The sequence below is a fragment of the Phialemonium atrogriseum genome (assembly GCF_030411735.1).
Source record: "Phialemonium atrogriseum strain 8032-3 unplaced genomic scaffold QBC33scaffold_4, whole genome shotgun sequence".
Lineage (NCBI taxonomy): Eukaryota > Fungi > Ascomycota > Sordariomycetes > Cephalothecales > Cephalothecaceae > Phialemonium > Phialemonium atrogriseum.
This window is the reverse complement of record NW_026848141.1, coordinates 1035338-1055898: the sequence shown is the minus strand read 5'-3', so window position 1 is coordinate 1055898 and position 20561 is coordinate 1035338. Positions and strand designations below refer to the sequence as shown.

At 55.7% G+C, this 20561-nt stretch overlaps 9 protein-coding genes across 9 annotated transcripts; 5 read left to right on the top strand and 4 right to left on the bottom strand.

Annotated features, from left to right (window-relative positions):
• The first annotated feature begins 791 nt into the window (after positions 1-791).
• On the top strand, positions 792-3330 carry QBC33DRAFT_275102 (Pkinase-domain-containing protein). Its single transcript, XM_060423208.1, has 4 exons — positions 792-946; positions 1015-1082; positions 1152-1319; positions 1372-3330. Exons 1-4 carry the CDS (start codon positions 895-897, stop codon positions 3010-3012), a joined length of 1929 nt encoding a protein of 642 aa, XP_060286818.1. The 5' UTR covers positions 792-894; the 3' UTR covers positions 3013-3330.
• Positions 3331-3604: 274 nt separating this feature from the next.
• On the top strand, positions 3605-5104 carry QBC33DRAFT_528654 (ribosomal protein L5 domain-containing protein). The gene is made up of 5 exons (XM_060427071.1): positions 3605-3901; positions 3965-4560; positions 4637-4725; positions 4779-4793; positions 4864-5104. The coding sequence occupies exons 1-5, from the start codon at positions 3648-3650 to the stop codon at positions 4972-4974; spliced, it is 1065 nt and encodes a 354-aa protein (XP_060286817.1). The 5' UTR covers positions 3605-3647; the 3' UTR covers positions 4975-5104.
• A 170-nt stretch (positions 5105-5274) lies between these two features.
• QBC33DRAFT_556077 (putative hsp70 nucleotide exchange factor fes1 protein) lies at positions 5275-5970 on the bottom strand (the record flags this gene model as incomplete). The annotated part of the gene is made up of 1 exon (XM_060429692.1): positions 5275-5970. The coding sequence occupies one exon, from the start codon at positions 5968-5970 to the stop codon at positions 5275-5277; it is 696 nt and encodes a 231-aa protein (XP_060286816.1).
• A 1673-nt stretch (positions 5971-7643) lies between these two features.
• QBC33DRAFT_528643 (actin) lies at positions 7644-9607 on the top strand. The gene is made up of 5 exons (XM_060427070.1): positions 7644-7812; positions 7964-8019; positions 8126-8156; positions 8226-8997; positions 9088-9607. Exons 2-5 carry the CDS (start codon positions 7971-7973, stop codon positions 9316-9318), a joined length of 1083 nt encoding a protein of 360 aa, XP_060286815.1. The 5' UTR covers positions 7644-7812; positions 7964-7970; the 3' UTR covers positions 9319-9607.
• QBC33DRAFT_528641 (RF-1 domain-containing protein) lies at positions 9508-10457 on the bottom strand. The gene is made up of 2 exons (XM_060427069.1): positions 10191-10457; positions 9508-10107 (listed from the first exon to the last, which is right to left on the bottom strand). Exons 1-2 carry the CDS (start codon positions 10386-10388, stop codon positions 9832-9834), a joined length of 474 nt encoding a protein of 157 aa, XP_060286814.1. The 5' UTR covers positions 10389-10457; the 3' UTR covers positions 9508-9831.
• A 336-nt stretch (positions 10458-10793) lies between these two features.
• QBC33DRAFT_512339 (uncharacterized protein) lies at positions 10794-11246 on the top strand (the record flags this gene model as incomplete). The annotated part of the gene is made up of 2 exons (XM_060425902.1): positions 10794-10899; positions 11011-11246. The coding sequence occupies 2 exons, from the start codon at positions 10794-10796 to the stop codon at positions 11244-11246; spliced, it is 342 nt and encodes a 113-aa protein (XP_060286813.1).
• A 242-nt stretch (positions 11247-11488) lies between these two features.
• On the bottom strand, positions 11489-14639 carry QBC33DRAFT_275403 (elongator protein 2). Its single transcript, XM_060423209.1, has 4 exons — positions 14478-14639; positions 14238-14423; positions 11923-14162; positions 11489-11864 (listed from the first exon to the last, which is right to left on the bottom strand). The coding sequence occupies exons 2-4, from the start codon at positions 14373-14375 to the stop codon at positions 11732-11734; spliced, it is 2511 nt and encodes an 836-aa protein (XP_060286812.1). The 5' UTR covers positions 14376-14423; positions 14478-14639; the 3' UTR covers positions 11489-11731.
• Positions 14547-15341, top strand: QBC33DRAFT_275420 (ubiquitin-related modifier 1). The gene is made up of 3 exons (XM_060423210.1): positions 14547-14764; positions 14838-15002; positions 15110-15341. The coding sequence occupies exons 1-3, from the start codon at positions 14718-14720 to the stop codon at positions 15225-15227; spliced, it is 330 nt and encodes a 109-aa protein (XP_060286811.1). The 5' UTR covers positions 14547-14717; the 3' UTR covers positions 15228-15341.
• Positions 15342-17880: 2539 nt separating this feature from the next.
• QBC33DRAFT_576258 (uncharacterized protein) lies at positions 17881-20415 on the bottom strand (the record flags this gene model as incomplete). The annotated part of the gene is made up of 6 exons (XM_060430897.1): positions 17881-18657; positions 18719-18772; positions 18825-18956; positions 19011-19267; positions 19298-19624; positions 20403-20415. 6 exons carry the CDS (start codon positions 20413-20415, stop codon positions 17881-17883), a joined length of 1560 nt encoding a protein of 519 aa, XP_060286810.1.
• Between the last annotated feature and the right edge of the window lie 146 nt (positions 20416-20561).

Genomic DNA, 20561 nt, shown 5'->3' with positions numbered 1-20561 from the left:
ATGAAGTTGAGGTAGCAGCGGTCGCCTTCCGTCTTGAAGGCATCGTGAATGCCAGTTGGCGTATTTAGAAAATGGGTTGCATTTCGCGACGGTCAATATTTGAGGACATACAAGAAGATGAGAGGCTAGCTGTGCTGATTAGTCGCCACGATATGCGCTTGATGAATGAAGTGACGGGGGAACGTTCAAGATGATGGCCAGATTCGGCTAATGCGAAGTTTCAGGAACTAATAATAAAGCGGCTAGATACCTGCCTGCCTGCCTACTAAGTAGTACCTGGTTGCCGCTGACATGCCGGCGTTACGTAGCTGCACAAATCGGCGCTGCGCTACAACCTCAGCGGCAGTGGGTGTGCTCTGACCGACATGGCGCATGCATGGCGAACCTAGATGTCTTTTCATTCTATGTTCTATCTCCTCCGTGGTCATCCTGACACCTGGAACCCAGCTTCTGTGTCCCAATTTCTCTCCTCGAGGTGGCGTGCCTCTCTCCGACGAAAAGTGCTGGCATAGTCCATCTAATACGTTGAACCCTGTCAAGTACGGAGATGTGCCCCGCCGGAAATGTACTTATCGGGACTGGTTTGGGGCGCCCGGGCAACCAGCGACGCTTTTTGGGGTAAACAAAGGGCCCAAGCTTCTTCGCACCTTGACAACCAGCTCCCAGCAACGAGTAAGGTTGGATTAACAACCCCATTGCCAAAAAGAAGCCCATTCCATTTAGACCCAGATTTCACAGTCAATCTGACCTGTATTTCCACTTCCCCGAATCCCTTAATTCCTCTTGTTGCGCCTTCGAGGGCTAGCTGTCTGCCGTCGCATACTCATCCCCATTTCCCACTCTTCCTGTTGGCAGGCAGGCAGGAAACGCCCCAGCGCTTGAAGACGCATCAGCATGGCAGACGAAGGTGTAGCCAGCCACTACCAAGTACTGGAGGAGCTTGGCCGTAAGTGCTCTACGTCTATGAGTCTGCATCACACAAACAGGATTCCCTAACCAACCCTCACCTCGCAGGTGGCAGCTTTGGGGTTGTCTACAAAGCAATTGATAAAGCAACTGGAGAGACTGTTGCTATCAAGCATGTAAGTCCACCGATGTGGGCCCCAAGTAATACATATGAGGCACTAGACTAACAGAAGGGCCACTTACAGATCGACCTCGAATCGAGCGAAGACGACATCCAAGAAATCCAACAGGAGATCTCTGTGCTAAGCACCTGTGCCAGCTCCTTCGTGACCCAGTACAAGGCAAGCTTCTTGCGAGGACACAAGCTATGGATTGTCATGGAGTTTCTCGGAGGCGGCTCCTGCCTCGACCTGGTAACTATTCCTAGTCTACTAACGGTTGTCTCACATGCTTACGGGGATCTAGTTGAAACCCGGCAACTTCAACGAGGGGCACATCGCCGTCATCTGTCGGGAATTACTCCGCGGACTCGAGTACCTACATGCCGAGGGGAAGATTCATCGGGATATCAAGGCGGCAAACGTGTTGCTCTCCGAGACGGGCAAGGTCAAACTGGCCGACTTCGGCGTCGCGGCCCAATTGACGAACATCAAATCGCAGCGTAACACTTTCGTCGGAACCCCATTCTGGATGGCCCCGGAGGTCATACAGCAGGCCGGGTACGACTTCAAGGCCGACATCTGGTCGCTGGGGATCACAGCCATCGAGTTGGCGCTGGGCGAGCCGCCGCATGCGAACACGCATCCGATGAAGGTCTTGTTCCAAATCCCGAAGAACCCTCCACCCCGGCTGGAAGGAAACTTCAGCAGGGAGTTCAGGGACTTTGTTGCCCAATGCTTGGTGAAGGATGCCGATCGCAGGCCGTCGGCAAAGGATCTGCTGAGGAGCAAATTTATACGGTCAGCTGGAAAGGTGGAAGCACTGCAAGAGCTCATTGAGCGCAAGCAAATGTGGGATGCGAACCAGAACCGAGCGAAGCACCCAGTCTTCTATCAAGAGACGCTACATAACATCTCCCCGAAGGATGAGGCGGACGAGTGGGTGTTTGACACGGTCAAGTCGGTTGTTCCGAAGAGGGGTACCATCAAGTCGAGGAAGCCGTCATCGATATTTTCGGTCGAGGATGCAATGCGGAAGCTCGATGTCAAGGACGGCCCGCTGCAGCCATCGACCCCTGGCACCGTCCGAAAATCCACGGTCCGACGCCAGCCATCATCTAGGGCACTGCAGAGCTCCATTCGTCACGCCTCGACCGGGTCACCGTCGCGATCCTCCATCGGTCCGAAGCGCCCACTGCAGCCCGACATGTCGTTTGGAAACTCGGGCTCTACTATGAGGCTCTTTCGCCGAGTGCCATCTGACAGCTCTACCACGGGACAACTGGGAGGCACTTGCGACGACTCCAATACCAAGGAGAACCGCCCGCTATCTGTCATGGCTAGTCCCGTGGAGCCGACAAGCAAAGAAGCCCTGCTCGGCCGTCGGCTGTATAATAAAGCCCTCGAGCCTACTCTCGTCGAGCTTCACGCACAGACTGCTGCTTCCCAGAAGCGTGAGGCCCTGGCGAACCTCACAGATGCCTTTGCCCTTCTGGATTCGGTGGATCCTGAAGGCAGCTATCACTTGCTCCAGAACCTTGTCGCAGCCGTCTCTCAGGATAAGAAGCTCAACGGCGCCTTTCTGAGGCAGCTGCCGTCGACTTTGTCGAAGACACCCCTGGATGGTACACCGCAGGGAACTGTCGTGATCAAGAGCCAGGCAGCAGCAGCACCGTCTGCGCTGAGTCCGACAAAGCTCGTGCTCAGCACGGCCAACCCGCACCTGCGAAGCCATCGGAAACGCCAGGGGAGCTTTGCGCCGGACGGCAGCGGACTTGAAAGGTCGGTCGAGAGGGAGCGGGATCGCGAGAAGATGGCCCTCGAGGCGCAGTATCCCGGCCGGGACGCGGTTCCCGGGATGGAGCACTGCCAGCAGCTTTCGGACGTGCTCTATGCCAGATGGGCCAACGGCCTGCGCCACCGATGGGGGGCCATTACTGGCGCTTAAGGGCTTGGGCGGGCCTAGTGGTGAGACCCGCAATGGCTATTCTTGCCGATAATGCGGCGGAGGAGGGGAATATATGTTGTTTCTGCCGGATGGGGAAACATATCGACGGAGAGTGACGAGGGACGGGCATCTCGTGGGGATCATCGACCAAGCTCATGTCTCTGGCAACCTGCTTACCAGATCCCGGATCGGCATTGCTGTTGAAGACAACTCTTGTTCCAGTTCACTCATGACTTTACGAGATCTAACGGCTTTTGCAGCGACCCAGCCAGACCTTGTTCATCGGACACGCATGCATTACAAAGGCGTTTTTGTCGTTTTAGATAAGTAGACCTACAACCTAATTAATGTATGCATATTGTACCATAAAAACCGTTGTTCTTGGTGTATCCCATCGTAATGAACTAGGGAATGCTGGTAGTATAAATTGTACTACCTGGGGGAGGAGGCTATAGTCAAGGTTACTAGTCAAGGTGAGGTGGTCAGGACGCAGGATAGGGGTAGAGATTGAGGGTTAGGGTTGTATGGGTAAACTGCTGGTCTGTGCGTGTCCAGAAAATTTACCATGAAGGGATCTGGAACTTGACTAGGGAAGTCATCAGTTTGCCATTGACCAGTATCTAACTCGCCCTGCAATGGCTGGATTGTGCAAAGCACCCCGGGCGCTTAGAGGCCTTCCGGCCTTCCAGTTCTCGCGACAAGCATCGCAAATATGTTTCCGGAGAAGCGCCTCGACAGGTGCTGCTGAAGCTTCGTCACAAGCAGCAGATCTCGCCGAATTGGAGATCGACTCTAGTCTGGGGGCCGCGGAGCCTAGCCCAGAGACGAAGGAAGCCTACAAGCCATGGAAACGTACGGCGCAGAGGAATCGCAACCTCCCTAGCAGCAGGTATGAAGGAGGCAGGACGTCCGATTGAGATCGGCCTGTTATCTAACATCGCGGTCGCTCCAGATACCAGTACCATCCCCCGAAGTACAATCGCGGCCCACTGCATCCCGTCCAGTCGCCGCCGTCCTCCGACCCCGTCGCGCGAGACTTCGTCCCCGGCCCATTCAACCTGCCGAGGCTGAAGCAGACCTTCCAGTCGACCGTCGCCCCGGACATGATGACGCTCGCGTACCTCCACAAGCCGCCGGGCACGGAGCAGGCCGAGGCGGCCGAGCGGCTGCGCGGGTGGGACGACTCGTCGCCGTACCACAAGAACCGCGCAAGGCGGGGGCCGCGCGGAAACGCGGTCCTGCGGCCCCTCGAGAGGGACATCACGTTCCAGCACATCCCCGAGATCAAGGAGGTCACCCTGGCGACGTACGTGCCCCGGGCGGCGAAGGAGGAGGACCACCTGCTCGTCGCGCGCACGATGCTCATGGCCATCACGGGGACGACTCCCGAGATCACAAAGCAGAGGACGAACGTGGCGCAGTGGGGCGTCCAGAAGGGCAAGAAGGTCGGCGTCAAGGCGACGGTCCACGGGAACGCGGCGTACGAGTTCTTGGACCGGTGCATACACCTCGTCTTCCCCAGGATCAAGGAGTGGAAGGGCATCAGCGGTAAGTGCGGCTGGGCGGGGGGATAAATACATGGTTGTTGTCCTCGTTTGTCCTCGTTTGGCTGACACTGTTTTAGGGAGCACCGGAGACAGCTCGGGGAACCTCTCCTGGGGCTTCAATCCCGAGGACATGGCGTTGTTTCCAGAGATTGAGGTCAATTACAATGTGAGTGTTCTTGACAATATGGTGTAATTCTACTCATGCTAACGTTGCCATAGATGTATCCGTCGAAGGTAACTCCCCTCGCCATCAAAACCGCCCCAACCTACCCCTTTCTCTCCAATACTGACCAACACAAAATAGATGTTGCCTGGATGCCGAGTTTTCGTAAAGACTACCGCCACGTCCGACAGGCAGGCCAGGTTGCTGCTCCAGGGGATGGGGATACCGTTCCATGGCGAGCTGCGGAATTAGGAGAGGAAGCTGTCTGAACCACGGCACATAACTGTACCATATATTGTATACCGAATAAGACAACGTCTAGAACGAGGGTAGATACCCTTCCTCATCACAAGAACCATGTACAATCAAGCATATCGAAGGGTAATCATGCCCGAATCTTCTTCTTTCCCCGTTTTCCGTATCCCATCGCGAGCCGTCTATGTCCCAAGGAAGATGCGCCCCCTCCCCTTGCCCGAACCATGAACGCCCAACATGCAAGTATGCAAGTATGCAACCTCCCCCTCTCTCTTTCCAAGCAGGAAAACGGAAAACTCATACCGGCGCCGTAGCAGCAGCAGCAGTAGCCGGCCGCCGCTCCCTCAACCTCTCGATGATCTCGTCGACGGCATCCATGTTGGTGGCGTCGACCTTCTCGCCGCTGTGGGCGCCGTGCCTCGCGAGCTCCTCGGCGGCGGCGTCCATGGCGGGCTGGTAGTTGCGCACGGCGGAGCTGAGGGCGTAGACGGCCTTCCTGCGCACGGGCTCCGAGTCCGGGTCGGCGGCGTGGTCGGCGGCGACGGCGAGGCGGACGAGGGGCGGGATGCCGCCCATGGCCAGCAGGCGCTCCTGGCTGGGGCTGTTGTTCTGGACGGCGGTGCCGACGCACCAGGCGGCCATGCGGCGCAGGTCGCGCTCGTCGTGCTCGAGGAGCAGGATCAGGGGCGCCCACAGGGACAGCGGGCCAAGGTTGTTGGCGTTGTCGAGGCTCTCGATCAGCTGCTCGAAGTTGTCGAAGGCTATCATCTTGTTCTCCAGGCTGATGGACGGGTCCGTGTCGGTGATGACCGACATGGCGGCCCGCATCAGCTCGGCGTCGCTCGGGCCGCCCATCAGCGCGGCTAGGGCCTCTCGGTTGAGGGTTCGCTCCGGTGCTGGAGCTTCTTCAGAGCCTTCGTTGGGGGCTGTGCCGTTGGCCGCCGCGGTGTTCTCGATGCTCCATTTGAGGAGCTCGCTCATGCCCCGGTCCATGATGCCGGTTTTGGGGAGGTCGTGGAAACTGTGTGCCTCTTGGTGTTGTTGATTTGGGTGGGTTTTGGTAGTTTACGGTCTTGGAGAGTGCATTGGTAAAATCTAGGTATCTCACAATTACTTATTTGACCTGCAGTTTTGGTATCTAGCATGCTTCTCAGCGAATGCAACGTCGCGAATGTTCGGGAAAATTCCAAATTCCATCTCGAAAGTGGCTTAGAAAGCTGCGCACGTGATAAACGGCTTCCTAACCACCCTCTACCTGTGGTAGCTGTTGCTCCCCAGTCTGCTTTCAGAGAGTTTCATGCTCTTGTAATGTTATTAGTATATTTATCTTTAAGTTCTTCATGTTTAAGTAATGGCAGCCCACGACATTAGCTGAATCCTCGCAGAATCATGATATCCTCGAGTCCCTCTTGGGTCTTTCTGGTCCTGTGATCCCGCGCCACGTGCCATCCCAAGGAATGGTCTGTGCTCTTCTTGCCCCTCCACGCTGCCCCACCTGCCCCTCATTGTTGCTCTTTTTGTCTTGGTTCTGTTTGGACAGGAAATATCCGTAAGGCGCCAATTAATAGCTGGAGATGAAGGTCGATAGGAGGGAAGGGGAACCGGATTATTGTTGCTGTATCCAAGACCACGGGTCCAAGGTATGCACAGTTTCCATGTCGAAGCTGAACATTCCTGTGTATAGATGGGCTTCTGTTTATGTGTAAACCTGGCTGGATGCATCGTCAAGGCTAGCTTGCAGTCAGCTGCATCGAAAATATACCAGCTTGCCACCAAGGCGGTATTAATATCCATCTATCTGTCATATAGGTACCTAGACATGCCATCCATTGCGGGATGTGGTCTGTGTCCGATCTTAAAGCATGATAAGAAACCTCAAACATATTGGAGGACGCATATGGGAGACTATGGTGCTGAAGAATTCGACTGCCTGCTTGGCAGCTACTATGTGTCCAACATGATGACAGCTTGCGAGTCGGGGCCTACGTCAGCAGGAGCTGACTTTGATACTGTGCAAATAAACCACTCAAGGTAGAAGGCATCCTTTATCCAAGTGCCGCCACATCACAGTCAGGCGCATACAGTTGGTGTGTGATGGTTGCATGATGCTTGACAATGTTGCTGCCTCAGAGTGAAAAATATGTGAGCCTAGAGATATGCTATTGCCTTGCTTTGCCAAGAGGTCAGCCCGACAAGTTCCCCAGGGGTCCGGCAGCTCCAGCCACTGTGAGTTACGACGCAGTGGCCACAGCTTGGCCAGTTCCCCCCACCCAACCTCTCATTTTCTGTGCAGAAAGAAAGTGTTAAAGGGACAGGGCAAGAGGATCCCTTGTTTCTGGCCTAAATAGGCGGTCTCGCCTACCCACTGTTCCCACAATTCCGGCCTATTGTGACATCGTCGCACCGACCCGGCTTTCCTCCTCAACAACCACTGCACCCGCACCCTCTTCCAACGTCAACCCCAGCTCTGACCTTGACCATAAATCCACCTCTCCTTTTCCACTCTCTCCCCATCATCACCTCCACCACCAAAATTTTGTGCCTCCGCACTCCTCTGCCGACACTCACTCGCTCGATCTGGGAATCGCGCCGAGTTTGCCATTAATCTTCTCACTCATATTCCTTTTTTTCTCGATCTTATCTTGATCCGTTTCTCCAACACTCCATAATCCATCAATCACCATGGAGGGTATGTTGCATATTTGCCTCCCATCTGACTTCTGAATGCCCCTTCGGACCCAGCGCACTCCATGACCAAAATTTTTCTCGGATGAGTAGTCGCTGATTGATTTCCCGATGTACAGAAGAAGTTGCTGCCCTCGTTATCGACAATGGGTAAGCTTCCCTCGGATTTCAATCTCACCGACCTTCCCCCGCTCCTGCTAGCAGTTTGCGGGTCGCCGACTCCCAACTGTCACAGCCTCCACACAACACACGATATCTTGATTTAATCAAAATCATGTCCATTCTTCTAACTTGGATATAGTTCGGGCATGTGCAAGGCCGGGTTTGCTGGTGACGATGCTCCGCGAGCTGTCTTCCGTAAGTCCAACCACCCCGAAAATACTCCGCCCCCCCCCCCCCCCCCAAAACTCGGGGCGAGTTCTCAGTGATAAGCCGTAATGAAAACCCCTGACATCTCAACCAGCATCTATTGTCGGGCGTCCTCGTCACCATGGGTTAGTACATCCCAACTTGCGGGCAAAATAGCGGTAAATCGCCTGATGGGAGGCTGACATGGCTTGTAGCATCATGATCGGTATGGGCCAGAAGGACTCGTATGTCGGCGATGAGGCACAGTCCAAGCGTGGTATCCTCACCCTCCGATACCCCATCGAGCACGGTGTTGTCACCAACTGGGACGATATGGAGAAGATCTGGCACCACACCTTCTACAACGAGCTCCGTGTTGCTCCCGAGGAACACCCGGTTCTGTTGACCGAGGCTCCCATCAACCCCAAGAGCAACCGTGAGAAGATGACGCAGATCGTCTTCGAGACCTTCAATGCCCCGGCCTTCTACGTCTCCATCCAGGCCGTCCTGTCGCTGTACGCATCTGGTCGCACCACTGGTATCGTTCTCGACTCCGGTGACGGTGTCACCCACGTCGTCCCCATCTATGAGGGTTTCGCTCTTCCCCACGCCATTGCCCGTGTCGACATGGCTGGCCGTGACTTGACCGACTACCTCATGAAGATCCTGGCTGAGCGTGGCTACACTTTCTCCACCACTGCCGAGCGAGAAATCGTCCGTGACATCAAGGAGAAGCTCTGCTACGTTGCCCTGGACTTTGAGCAGGAGATCCAGACTGCTTCCCAGAGCTCCAGCTTGGAGAAGTCGTATGAGCTTCCTGACGGCCAGGTCATCACCATTGGCAACGAGCGCTTCCGTGCCCCCGAGGCTCTGTTCCAGCCTTCGGTCCTGGGTCTTGAGAGCGGTGGCATCCACGTTACTACCTTCAACTCCATCATGAAGTGCGACGTCGACGTCCGAAAGGATCTCTACGGCAACATCGTCATGGTAAGTCAAATTCTCCCCCAGTCCTCCTGCCAACCCAATGCTCCCCGTTCTCTTGAATTTCAAGTGGCAAGATGCTAACCTCCTTTCCAGTCTGGTGGTACCACCATGTACCCTGGTCTCTCGGACCGTATGCAGAAGGAGATCACTTCTCTTGCTCCTTCTTCCATGAAGGTCAAGATCATCGCTCCTCCTGAGCGGAAGTACTCTGTCTGGATCGGTGGTTCCATCCTGGCTTCCCTGTCCACCTTCCAGCAGATGTGGATCTCGAAGCAGGAGTACGATGAGAGCGGCCCTTCAATCGTGCACCGCAAGTGCTTCTAAGCTCCTCGTCACCACGTTGACGAGTTTCTCTCGAGCCCTACACCGCATCTGATAAGATCAGCCACAATGCAGACCCCGTCGATGTCTCGCATTTATCTCGAACCAGTCTCATATTGAAAAGTTTTGATCCTGGCCGGGGATGGAGGGGGCGTGTTTTCTCTGATTGCAAAAGATGAAGGCCTTTGTTTTCCTAGGAGGGTGCGGGGGTGGCCGCGATTGCGTATAGGGTAGGGATATGGACAACTATCACGAGGTTGATCATCATAAACTTTACACCTTCTCCCACTAACTACTGCGGAATGCCCTGCTTCCCATATTTGCCGTAGTTTTGTGACCGCTCCAAGTGACAAGTAGCTTTCTCCTCCCAGGAATAGCTCGTACAACCCGAGGGCTTTCCGTCCGAGCCCCAGGTTTACTGCCTTTCAAACGTCTTCGCACATTGGTGGCAGGAGCATGTACTTCTCAGAGCATGGTTGCCTTGAATGACCGCGGCCCGTTGTCACGGTTTGGGAGTCAAGAGGCCTGATCTTCGGTCATGCTACCGGCCTTCTCATCTTCAATCTTCCGGTATTTCCTCCTAGTCTTTTTGGACGCGCTCGCCGCCTTCTTCTTCTTGATTTCTGCCATTATGGCCGACCGGCTCTGGTCGCCATTTTGCATGTCGTCGAGCCTCGCAGCCAGAAGCTCTCGTGCAATCTTCCGGTTCTGGTCCCTCGATCTGGTCGCCTGAGACTTGACCACGATACCCGTCGGGACATGCTTGAGCTGGACGGCCGAGCTAGTTTTGTTCTGTCGCGGAGACATCGGGGTTAATCAGGACGGTTCTGGCGATATCGGAAAGCTGGGAAACATGACAAGTGGGTAAACCATACAATCTTCTGCCCTCCTGGGCCGCTGCCCCTCAGGAAGGACTCCTGGATCTCCTCCTCCGGCGGCGGCTTTGGCCTGGGCGGCATCTGCTTCAGCGGACAGGCGCCGCTCGTCGCGAACGGCGCGACGGCCCCCAAAGGGTGGAGGCCGAACCGGGTAGTGCCATTTCGTAACCTCGCAACACCGACGGCTCGGAGCATTGCTGCTATAAAGGCATGTCTCTAGAAGTTGTCACGCAACGGCTCGAAATGGTGGTGAGCCGTGCCTTTAGGCCCTTGTTACTGGGAAACTCCATCATGATTGGCCAATCATTCATCAAGTGCCCGATTTTCCCGAGCCAATCTCAAATCTCGGCGCGAGTAGGCGCAGGCCGTGCGCCCCGAACCATAATTTCGAGGTGGACCGACGCCTCGAGACTGACTCTCTCCGTCCCAGCCGACGTAACAAGAAGCCTCTCAACATCACATACGGACCCTCGACTGGTGCATCAACTTCACGCCAGGGTTACATACCGCACAACTCGTCGATCAAGAATCAGCCCAAAGACTAAGGCTACCCACCTCGGAGCGCAATCCAAGGAGTCTCTAGAATCGCCAGTTTCCACCATGTCTCCCCTCGACTCCTTTACCAAATGGTTGAAGTTGAAGATCTACCAGTTGGAAGTGACATTCAGCGTCTACATTTTTACCCCTCTTGAGAAGTTCATCTTCTGTACGTCCTCCCCCGTCAAACTCTCCCAAACCCCCCCACCCCCCTCCCGCAAAGGAAAACCCTCACCCACCTTCTATGCTAACCAGGTACCCCCCCTTTCCCCGAAAACAGACTCGGTCCTCTTCCTCCTCGTCAGCCTGACCTTCATCGCGACGATCCTGTACCTCCCCGGCCACGTGTCCTTCATCCTCGACCGGGCCTGGTTCTACGCCCACGGCGACGCAGCCGACGCCAAGGACGCCGCCGCACGCACGCTCGCCCACGCGCTCGCCGCGCAGTCGACCGCCGCTGCCGCCGCGGTGGCTGCCGCGGAGACTGTCGCGGAGCTGGTGCGCGAGGAGCTGTGAAGCGAGTGAGGCTGTGAAGTGGGGGCGGCGAGGGAGTGGGAAGGAGGTGGTGTGGTGTCCCCGGGACATGCACGGGGGCGATGACTGCTCGGGGTGGGATGATGGGGTCGTTGGTGTAACGCCTGTCTTCTGATGGCAGGCGTATCGGTCGTTGGAGACAAGTGGTTCTTGTTCGGGCCTTCACCTACACCAGGCTCTGGGCGTGCGAGCTTGGGTCGAACACTACGGCGCCTCCTATGAACTGAGTCTCTGGGGTCGTCACGTTCCAAAATGACCCTGAGAATACGCGATCGCCAATGTACATAAAGGTGGTGGTTTCCTGTGGATATTAAAGCCGGCGTTTCGATAGACGGGATAAGGGAGTTCAGGGGGAGTTGCAGCATCACTGCGAGTGAAATACACCGGCCATTAGGCCAACGCTCTAATATTAATAAAAGACTTTTCCTCGACCCTTCGACGCTCTCTGCCGTGCTATCTTGGCCCCATCACAGGTTCTTGAAGATGTATATCCTGAGCGAACTATCGTCGCCGGCAATGGCAAGTTCCATGTTATCCTGCTCACTCTCCCCCCTTTTCGGTCGCCATGCCAGCTGCAATACCGCCTTCGGGAGGCATAACCTTTCCTGCTCGTTAGCATATTTTTCCAAACTGGGAGGTACGCGATCGTGCTACTCACTCGGGTCTCAACTCCAGCGCAGACACCACATCAACATTGGCATCCCTCCCGACCTGCAGAGACATAATCCGGATCCTCCCAGCCTCCGTGCCGACAGCGAGGATCAGCTTCCCAGACTCGGAGGACCGCGAGGAGAAGTCTATCGCGGTTACCGGGTGCTCGTTGGCGATGACCTTTGCCAGGCCGAACTTGGCCGCCTCTTCGCCGGAACTCGTGGCCCAGATCTTGACCTGCTTGTCCCTCCCGGCCGTGGCAAAGACCCTCGGCTCCCGCAACGGCGCCCAGGCCGCATCCAGGATCATGCGCGTGTGGCCCTTCGGGTCCGCCTGCAGCAGGCGATAGCCCAGCCTCTTTCCGTCGGCGTCGTCGTCGGCGTAGCCCTCACCCCGCCCGCCCGCGCCCTCGCCCAGCGGCGCCCTCTCGAACACGGCCCACTGGCGGTCCCTGCCGACGCTCAGCAGGTACGCGTCGTCGGGCGAGAAGCGCAGCCTCGTGGCGGTCAGGGCGTGGGCGGCCAGCGGGGGCCGCACCTCGGTCCAGCGGCGCGTCTCAAAGAGCCGGACGACGGCGTGGTTGACGCTGCTGGCGCGGCAGGCGCTGGCGACCAGGCGGCCGTCGTGGCTCGCGGCCAGGCACGAGATTTCGTAGCCGTGCCCGTACAGCTTCTCGACCTCGGGCCAGAGCGTGTGCCGCGAGAGGGACTCCTCGAAGGGCGGGTGGTCCGCCTCGGGGGCCGCCGCCGACCTGCGCGCCGCCGTGGCGGTGGCTGGGTCTCCATCGATGGGGTCGCCGGTGGTGGTGTCGATGGCCTTGTTTGAGAGGCCGAGGGCGGGCACGTTGGCCGCGTCGGGGAGCGAGTCTACGTCGCTGGTACCGGTCGCGCCGGTGACCCGTTGTATGAGCTTGGCCACCGCCTTTGGCTCGTTGAAGACTCGCATCAGCTTCTCGTCGGCGCCTGAGACGAAGGACGTGTCGTTTAGGGTGTCGATGCAGTTCAGGTCGTAGCCGTGGATCTGCGGCCTCGAGAGTTCGTGCCACGTCCCCCCTCCGCCTTTCCACTTGCCGTGCAATCGAGTGGTTTGGTCTGCGCTCGTTGACAAGAGGTACCTGCCGCCCCTCGCCCACGAGATCCCCGTGACGGCCCTGGTGTGTCCAGTCACGGCGATGTTCTGAACCCACTGATCTCGTTCCTCGACGTAGCTCCATGACCTCCAACTGCCTGTCCGGCCGAGTGTCACGACTGAGCTCGCATCGGGCGACCACAGACCGGTCCAAAACCCGCCGATGCTCCCGGTTGCCGTCGTCCCCCCTTTTTCCTTGGTAATCTCTCCAAGCCTCACGTTGGTGACCCAGATGCCCGAGGTAGGGTCAGCCACCCATATCGATAATGAGTTGTCAGCCGAGGCCGAGAGGAGTTGAAGTTTCCCACTGGCTCCTCTGTGCCACTTTGCGCTGTAGATCCAGTCCTCGTGGCCAAGGAGCAAGGCCTCGAAGGTAACGGAGAAGTCCCCTGCCATGATCTTGAAGCGATGTACCTTGTTCGACGGCGAGGTCTCCGACAGGAGACTCCCAAGCGGGGAGTCTGCGCCGGCGGCCGAGATTTCAGGCAGTGCCTTCCCCCGGCGGAAACGCCAGAGACGGATATACTTGTCCTGGCTGGCAGAGGCCAATAAGAGATCGCTTTCGGCATCTTCCTTCTCGGGGACGATATCTAGCGACCTAATCCAGCCCTCGTGCCCAGACAAGGTCACTTGAAGTTTGAACTCGGGGCCCGCCTCATTTGACTCTGCCACATAAATCTGGACCGTGTCCCTTGTCCCAGCGGCGGCCAAGACAAACTCGTCGCTGTTCCCACCCAGGGGGCTAAGCACCACGGCCAGGGGGAAATACTTGGGGTTTGTCTTGATAGTCTGAAGTAACTTGATAGCGGATGACTCGAACTCCCAGATCTTAATGCTGGCATCTGCGGCCCCCGAAGCGAAGATGCATCTCGCCGAGGGTCCAGGGGCGCGAGGCAGAACGGCTATACAATTTATGGCCGCCGTATGCTCTTGCACGGTCTGGACACAAGAGCCCTGAAAGGTCACCAAGTCCAGCTCCCAAAGTTTGAGGCAACGGTCATCGGCCCCAGTGATCAGGTACGAGAAAGGCTCCCCGGCGACCTGAGGCAAGAACTTCACAGCCTTGACAGTATTGGAGTGGCCACTTAGCAGTCTCCTGATGCCCCTTGATGTTGAGTCCTGATCCGCCTTGTTAGTCGAACGGATAACCCTTCAGATAGCCTCGCGAGGAGAAATCGGCACAATCCCGCCTACCGTTGGTCTCCAGAGGGCAATGTTCCAGTCGGCTCCAAATGCGACTGTCCCATCATGATGCCAGTCCGCAACGGGTGTTTGCCGGTTCGCGCCGGCGGAGAGGTAGTCAACCTCCACATCAGCCTCTCCCATATTCATTAAAGTCGGTACACCATATCCCAGGGATGATGTTTTTGAAGATATGCTCTCGGACGGCCTTTAGTGTATCATTTTGAGACTTTGAGTTCTCAAGAGACGCACAGTGCGCAGTCGAATATGCTCCCGTTTTATATGTATCACGTGACTGTGCTGCACTGTATCATGTCCAATCCTCAGATTTCTGTTTTTGAAGGCAAGTTTAGAAGGACAGAGAGTTCAACTTTGTTTGTCGAATCCCCGTGTTCTCAAATTAGGCTCACTCTGAATACCTAGTGGCACTTGACTGTTTCCCGACTGCCAAATACAAGAAACAGCTCGAGAGAGAGATTCAAAGTCCTGACAATGACCGCCGTGGAGAGTCCCAAGCTCTCCGTTGTCGTTGAGTTCTCGTGAGTCAACCTACCAAGCAGCATGGATCGGTGTTGCAAGAGAATGCCCTCATATGCGCTAACCATAAAGCAGCGGTGGCCTTGAGATGCTCTTCTCAGACCAGAGGCGCCATTCCCTGTCAATACCGGCCACAGACAAGGATGGCAGACCTTCCAATGTCTCCTTTCTCATTGACTACCTCTGCAAGAACGTTATGAAAGATGCCCGAAAGGAGCTTTTCATATTGAATGATCACATGTACGTCGTTCTCCCAATAGTGATACTGGAACATACGGAGGATACCCCTACTCCCCGAGCGTCTGTCGGAGAGAGGCTGGTCGGCTGATAGATGATTTGATACTCAGTCGCCCGGGCATCCTTGTCCTGATAAACGACGCCGATTGGGAGCTTGAAGGTGAGGAGGCCTATGAGATCCAGAATGGGGACAATATCCTATTCGTCTCAACACTCCATGGCGGCTAGGTTGGGGGTTATGTCCTAGGGGTAGATGAAGATGCCTCCCGTCCCGTCCCGTCCTCCTCGCATCTCAAAGGTCTTTGGTTGAATCCGAGGCGCGGGAAGAATGAGAGGACCTTGCCCGCCTGGAAAACCACCCACTCAGCTTGGTCGGTATGGGTTGCTATCTCGAGATGACCAAGGATGCTGTCGAACCTCCACCGCCACTTCCGTGTGTGACACATCGTGGGCCATCAAGGGCCACGACGGAAAGACACGGAAAGACACCGCTCTCTCTCTCCACCTAGGGGCCACCTAGTTTGTTGAGAAACGCAGACTCGCTTGTTTAGGGTCGGTCTTTGGAGCTTCCTGTACCTCAGATATACATCCCCAAGCCCAGCCAATACCCTGGCGGAAAGCACGTGCGGCGGTGAATCGTACATGATGCGAGCGGCATGCAATAAGATGATGGCCTTGCCTGCATCATAAGGCTCTGAAGTAGGGCGGTGAGCAGAAGTCACGTATCATTTCTCATGGATCTCAACGCTCGGAAATTGGAGGACTGACAGATGCAAATATTGGTCCGAATTCAGATATGGCAGCTTGAGAGGACTATCCACTGTCATGTCCATCCTATGCCGTCCACTTCCCCCCCTCCGCCCTAACCTCGGCCTCTACGGATACCAAAACCTACCTACTTTGCCTTTGCGATAGGGCCGAATATCATTTACACCTCTCTACATGCAAGCCCAGGCAGGTCTCGCAGCGTTTTGCTTCCTGGTAAATCTAGCTGTAATGCAGCGACTATTCCAGCCCCCCTTGTCGTTTACAGTGCGTCTTCCCTTGCAGTGGGGCGCGGCCCGGCATTTGACTAACCCAGGTTCGGTCCGGCCTGCATATATGGATCGTGGGTAATGACCAATCGTGTCGCCCGTAACCCGCAGACGTGCAGCGTCTGTTGTGATCGGTATACATAATGCCTGAAGAGGATCCCTCCTACATTGACAGACACATGTACAGCTCCTCCTCTGCTGCATGTCACGCCTGCGGCGACATTAGACCCTAGGCATGACACGTTGTAACTTGGGGGGGCAGATCATTCTCACGACCAGGTCAGACGATGTCGTCACCTACAACTGCATCTGCATGCGCGCACTACTGCGCAAGACTTCCCCAAACTAGCTTTCCCTCAAGCAGATCCAAAAATCCAGGCCGATCGAATTCTTAGTCCCCAACCGAAAGCCCATAAGCACCAACGGCACCTGCTCCCCACGCTCCCTTTTTCTCTCACCGAGTCGCCCAAATTTGAAGTCCTAGAGGCAAGGCAGTGACGGCAATGACGGCAGCCTTCAAGTATCAAGTTAGCCCAATTGCAAAATTTGTAATGTTTTAGCGGCTCCAGCCTCGTCCCCTCCGGATGCAAGTGGCCAACATCCCCGCGCCAGCGGAAACCCCCGGCCACCCCTCCTCCCCGGCAATAGATCGATCCGTAACCCCAGGGGGGCAGGGGGGGTTACTGATATCAAACCCCTTGTCGTGGGAAAAGGAAATCTAGCAACCCCGGCCACATTACTGGAGTTGGAACCGGTCTTCGTTGGCTAGGCACGAGGAGGGAACATGGCAGCGAGTCTAGGGTCGAACCGAGATGATGGCGCCTCGATAGGAGAAGACTGCCCGGAGTCATGCACACATATACGAGAGTAGGAAACCGTCGCCGAGTGATAGACCAATCAGTGGAATACACGCGATGGTGCTGTGGGCAACGACTGAGCAACTCGCAAGGTAGGACGGGAATGCGGAAACACCAGAGAAAGGCGAGATAATGAAAATCCCGTGTATCTTATTCGGAAATATTGAAATAAATATTCAGACAGCCTAGCCCATCGTTTCGCGTAATACTCTGTCATTCGCCACGAGGTCGGAAGACGTAAGCCAGTCAAGCCAAAGAGGCAACCTCTCTCCCCTGGTCCGTTCTAGGATAGAACAGGGACTACCCATGATATATCGATCGATGCCTCTGCCTCCACGCCCAGTACACAGTGTTGAAAGGGGAAACAATAAGGAAAACGAAAACATCAAAAACCCCGTCAACGTTCATTCGCAAAAGACGCTGCGATGATGAATTGCCACCCCCTTTTTTTGCCCCCTCGTCAGTTGCCGTTATTCCTCCCATTCCCATTGGTCTATATAAGATATTTCCCCCGTCTGTTGAAGTGCAACGATATGAAAATAGAAAAATAGGAAATAGACAAGGGGGGGGCGGTGAAAAGCAACGCATTTGCCTCCAGTGGATCAGTCATCCAAGCCCCTATTTCCCGTCCCGTGTTCGCCTTCGGATTATGATGTCCTCAGCCACTCCATGCCCGGGGCTAAGGCGGTGAGAAAAATAGAAAAAGCGCAACGGTAAAGAAAAAAGGGGAAAGAAAAAGAGAAAAAGAAGGGGGAAATGAAAATAAAGGTAAAAAAGGCCACCGGCGGTATCATTGTCATCCCGTTATCCATTAGTCGTCAACTCCGTATAATACCTCGTAGTAGGATAGAAGCACCCGCCCGAGAAAGGGAATGGGGAAGAGGGAGAGGAGTCGCTTTCCTCGCAGTCAACACCCTTCCCAATATCGGGTCTTTCATGTCACCCAGCCTGTGTCACCAGCCCAACCCGCCTTAATGGGACTCGTGGGAGCTAGTATATCCGATCGCCAAAGGCGAGCTCTCGGCCATGGTCGTCCTCGTAGACGGCATCGTTCGACGCCGATGGCCCACTGCCGCTGCTGACGCCATCCTCGACGCCGAACATCTCGTAGCCGCCGTGGGTGTCACGGCCGACGTTGACCAGAATGCTGGGTCGGCTAATGCTGTACGCGGCCGGGTGGCTCAGGCCAGGGTGGGGAAGCGGATGATGCAGATGTTGTGTCGCTTGGTGGTGGTGGTGGTGGTGGTGGTTATTGTAGTGGTGGCGCTGGTGCGCAGCCGGTTGATGTAGCATCGGAAAGTGGGATGGAATCATTGCTCCCAGTCTGATGGGGGATGCCTGTGTGACGGCTCCGACTCTTCGGTCCTTCCCGCGGCCCTTGATCCCTTTGTTGCTGTTCTTGTAGAGAGTCGCGAAATACTCCCACAGCTCCCTGTCGGCCTTGCAGACACTGTCGTAGTCCCTGATAGAGGCGAACTTGTCCGTCAGGGCCTTCAGCGTCTCCTTGTGAAACTTATTCTGATGGGACTGCGAGGGCAAGACCCTTTTAGCTGTGCGCCCTTGGCAGACGAGAGAACGATCGGGAGAGTCTACCTTGAGATTACCCAGTTGGGTAAAGTTCTTGTTGCAGCCGTCCAACTTGCACTGGAAAGGCTTCGCCTCCAAATGTGTTCTCAGATGCGCTCTAACGTTTCCCCGCTGGGCGAAGCGTTTGCCGCACTGGTCGCAAACATACGGCCGCTCGCCAGTATGGCGGCGCTCATGTGTCTTTAAAAGAAGATGTTAGAACCCCGGCGTTATATCAACAGGAAGAGAAGAGTGAACCCACCCTCAAGTTCCCAAGTTGAGAGAACCGCTGACCGCAGCCAGGGAGTTTGCAGATCTGTGCCGTTAGCAAAAATTCAAAGATGATAGGCATGATCGGGGTAATATACATAAGGCTTATCCCCGGTATGGGCCCTACGGTGTATATCAAGATGGGTCTTCTGGTAGAAAGCCTTGGTGCAACCAGGGATGTCGCACTGGTACCGTTTGCGATTCGGTCTGCTATCCGGTGGTGGCGGTTGCTGAGAGCCGATAAGCCCACGGTTTCGCACAATGGTCGCTGGTGGATGCCATACCTGGTCGGGAGATTTAGGGGCCTGCTTTTGTCCAATATCGACCTTCTTAACAATGGTGTCGGTCTCGTCCTTGGACTGGATGGCCTTCATGAGTGCGTCGACACTCGTGTTGAACTCGATTTGATTCGTCCCATTCACGGACACATTCGTCGTGATGGTCCGAGGGGCTGTCGAGTGACTTGAAGCCACTGACCTAGTCGAAGACAGCTGGGCCTCGCTCTTCACTGAGGGGCTAGGGCTCCCATCGACGTAAGATGCTCTGCGGTCCCGGGAATAGGCCAAGCTACCTATGACATCTGGCTTAACCATGGGCACAAGAGGCGGCTGCGGCCGTTCCTTGAATGGAGAGACCGTCGTGGTAAGAGAAGAGGGGTATGAGCCGTATGTGGTAAATGGCAGCTGTGGTTGATAGTTAGATGGGGCCATGGTGGTCATGGGACCCGGACTGTAGGAGGTGCTTGTGAAGAACTGAGGGGCCACCATTGGGCGGTGCAGAGGTCCAGATGTGACCGGCCGTGAGTCGTAGGGCACCATCCCGCTCTCCATCATGGCATAGTCGGTATTCGGGTGGTGTTGCGGCCAGCGTGCCCAGCTCGGGGGTGCAGGCTGTTGAGCTGTGAGAGCCAGTTTTGCGGTTGTTGTCCTGCTCGGGGAGCAAGACGGACCAGGTTCGTAGTTGATTGCCTGCAAGTAGGTTGATTCTCTCCAATGTGAGAGCAGTAGGAGGTGCCGGAGGAGTAGGAGGAGCAGGAGCAAGAGTAGGAGAAGCAGAAGTCGCAACGGTTGCAACGGTTGCACCAAGGTCTGTAGAGGGGTGTAACGAAGAAAAGCAAAAAGCCGCCCAGATAGAAAAGAAAGTAGGGTTCGTGACGAGTTCACTTGGTGTTTTGTGTCTCGGAGTGCTGTTGAGTTGACTGATCGAAAGGAACAGATCAAGTGAGGGTCTGGATCTGGGGTGAGAGGGCAAGTATATCTATGTATCACTGGCTCGAGCGGTAGTTAGGCTGACTGATGTGCAGCTGGGGTAGACCCAATCGACTGGGAGTCCATGCACCATCGGAGATCCCTCGAATACACTAATGCGTACATTACGGAGACATTGGGACAGGTAGAAATATCGATTTGTGACGATGGAAGTGTGTAGTAACTGGCACAACTTTGGTGCGAATGTGTACATCCTTGGCAGGGCCTGGCCGGGTATCTGTCCAAGGTACGTACACACATGGGGTGCTCTCACGTTAGAACGACCCCCACTGATGTCCACCGCCAGTGTAGACTAGACAGACATGGCTGGGTCGTCTTGGTGGACGAAGCGGGGGTGTGGAAGGGAGGGGGGGTCGATGGTGGGTAGGAAGGTAGGAAGATGTCAAGAAAATCCATCGAGCGACAGACCAAACAGCCCCATCGTCCACCATCCGTCGCTTCTGGCGAGCAAGGCCCGATCAGATGAGACATTGTGGAAAGTAGGCACTGGCCGCAAGGTCTCACGATTCATAGCCTCACTTCTGTCCAGGCAGAGAACATGATAGGAACGTGCCTTCGCATGGTCTC